The 2,734-nt window shown below is 42.9% G+C and overlaps 1 protein-coding gene across 1 annotated transcript; it reads right to left on the reverse strand.

The window, feature by feature from the left end:
• Positions 1-876: 876 nt before the first annotated feature.
• LOC103254635 (targeting protein for Xklp2-like) lies at positions 877-1,859 on the reverse strand (the record flags this gene model as incomplete). The annotated part of the gene is made up of 2 exons (XM_008052664.1): positions 877-1,064; positions 1,748-1,859. Coding segments are annotated over 2 exons (300 nt in total), but the record flags the coding sequence as incomplete, so codon positions are not given.
• Positions 1,860-2,734: the final 875 nt, after the last annotated feature.

The following is a 2,734-nucleotide window of genomic DNA, read 5'->3' on the forward strand; positions in this document are numbered from 1 at the left end:
AACCCCGTTCTTTAGGAGGCCAAGGCTAGAGGATCACTTTGAGACCTTGAGCTCCGGACCAGTCTGGGAAACTTATTAAGACCTCATCTCTACAAAAAAAATTAGCTGGGCATGGTGGCACATGCCTGTAGTCCCGGCTACCAGGAGGCTGATGTAGGAGATCACTTGTGCCCAGGGGTTTGAGGCTGCAGTGAGCAGTGACCGTGCCACTGTTCTCCAGCCTGGGTGACAGGGTGAGACCTTGACTCAAAAAACAAAAAGAAAAAGCAGCACAGTGCATAATTATACCACATGATGTCCTCCTTACGAAGACCCTGGAAGAAATCCTATCTGAAGTCAGTATCAAGGATAAATGCATTTTTTAAGCAATTGTCTTGTTTATGTCTCATGAACATTATGAGTTTCGTAACTGACAGGTTGGATCCTAAAAACGGCCAAAACTAGGCTCTTACTTAGATCACAATGTATGTATCTTTAGCCTCATTCACATTTCAGCTTTATCACTATCCTCAGCAGTGTGTGATTCCCCCTTTCACTTGTTGTCTTTGATGTAGTCTTGTAGGCCACTTTAGATCCTGTCTAGAACAAGGCAAGGTACAGGTAAAACAGTACAAAGACAGGCCCCTGTAATCCCAGCACTTTGGGGGCCGAGGTGGGAGAGTTTGAGACCAGTCTAGGCAACATAGCCAGACTGTGTCGCTATAAAAAAAAAAAAATCAGCTGAGCATGGTGATGCATGGCAGGAAGATCGCGTGAGTTCAGAAGGTCGAGGCTGCAGTGAGCCATGAGTGTGCCACTGCACTCCAGCCTGGATAACAGAAGGAGACTCCGATTCAGTAAAAGGGAGGTTAGTCAGTACTCATGCTATCAGGTTACCAGTTCTCGCCGCAGCTTGGTCAGCTCCTCCTTCTTCTGCTCTTCCTCCTGCTGCCTGGCCTCCTCCAGTAGCTGTGCTTTCTGGGCTTCCACTTCAGCCATTCTCCTCTCCAGCTCCTGCCGCTCTTTGGCTCTCTTCTCAGTAGCCAGCTGGAAAGGTTCCTGAACTAGAGAACCAGAAAGGCCCTCTGAGTATAGAAACAGAGATATATTGATGCACAAGCAGGACTTGCATACATCTAGCCTCCCCCGAGCTCCTCCCAGAAGAGCAAATGGCACAGACATGCGTGGCAGCAGAAGGGCTGAGCTCTGAGGAAGCCCTGTTAGGAGAACGATGGCATCAGCTATGTACAGTTTTAGACTGTAAGAGTTGGAAGGGTCCCTGGAAGTCATCCAGTGTAACTGAGAACAAAGCAAGACCCACAGAGGTGAAGTAGCGTGCTCCAAACTACACAATGATTTTGAGGTGGACACAGGAAAAGAATCCCAATTTTCTCACACACTGCCCAGTAATTAAGGAACCAAATGTTTTGTATCTAAGGCTTGCTTGAGGGTGAACTACACAAAGGCATCCTGGCTCTCCCTTCCCTCATTTCCTTGCTATTCTGTGGGTGGGAAAGCCTGGAACTCTTGTTGGAATGCTAGCTGCCAAGGTTCATGTTAAATGAATCTGACCCCAACACATCCTACAACTCAACATAGCACTGGGATCAATAAAGACAAAAATGGGTCTCGAGGAAGAAAAGATACCATCCTCTGAAATCAAACACTCCTGGTTGACACAGTATTGTACTGACATATTGAGGTCCAGCAGCCTCCTGGAAAGTCTGACAATTCTGCCCCAATCCCACAAGAGTACATAGAACACTACCAGCAACTGATTTCTTCTCCTTCTTGGGAACAAAGGGCTCTTGGGAGATGACGGTGTTTGGACGTGCCTTGAAGCAAGCCGCTTCTTTCTGCTGTTTACGTTTTTCCTCCAGCTATTAGAGAGAGAGAGGGTCTGTCAGATAAGCAACTACACAGCTTTCTGTGACTACTACCTCATAAATTAAGTTCTAATGTTTCTGAATGCCTTCATAAATAGAGATAGTAGATTTAATATAAACTCTAGATAAAATTTCTCACACAAACGTTATAATGAATAGATAAGTCTGATAATATCTCAGCCCACTGAGAACTAGAGAGCATTTAAAAACTTTTAAGGTACCCAACACAAAGAAATGATACATGTTTGAGATGATGGATATGCTAATTACCTTGATCATATCACTATATATGTATGGAAATACCACCAAGTACCCCCATGCATATGTACAATTATTGCCAATTTTTAAAAATTAAATATTTTAAAAAGGTACTTTTAAGGCTTATCTTAGCCTCACAAAAATAAACTACCTTGTCTCTATATGCCTCTAGATATAACTCATTAGGAACTACACAATATCACCTATAAAGTATTCTCCTTCCCACCCCTGAAAAACATCTAACCAGAATTTAATCACGCCTCTAAATCTAATTACTCATTTATATGAAGTATAGACAATAGAGGAACATGTTAAACACTACCATGGAAATGCAAAATCCAGGTTGTGGAAAATCTATAGGACAAACAATTCAATGTATTCAACTAATAAAATGCAAAGAAAAGAGATGGTAGATCGAAAGAGATTTAGATTTATCAAACAAATGTACCATGTGGACCTTATTTGAATATTTATTTCAACAGGCCAACTGTTTGAAAAAATTATGGGAGTCCACGCATGGTGGTCTATGACTGTATCCCAGAACTTTGGGAGTCTAAGGCAGGAGGATTACTTGAGCACAGGAATTAAGAGCACCCCAGGAAACATACTTT

Source organism: Carlito syrichta, unplaced genomic scaffold, assembly GCF_000164805.1.
Source record: "Carlito syrichta isolate Samal-C Ts95f unplaced genomic scaffold, Tarsius_syrichta-2.0.1 Scaffold287196, whole genome shotgun sequence".
Taxonomy (NCBI): Eukaryota; Metazoa; Chordata; class Mammalia; order Primates; family Tarsiidae; genus Carlito; species Carlito syrichta.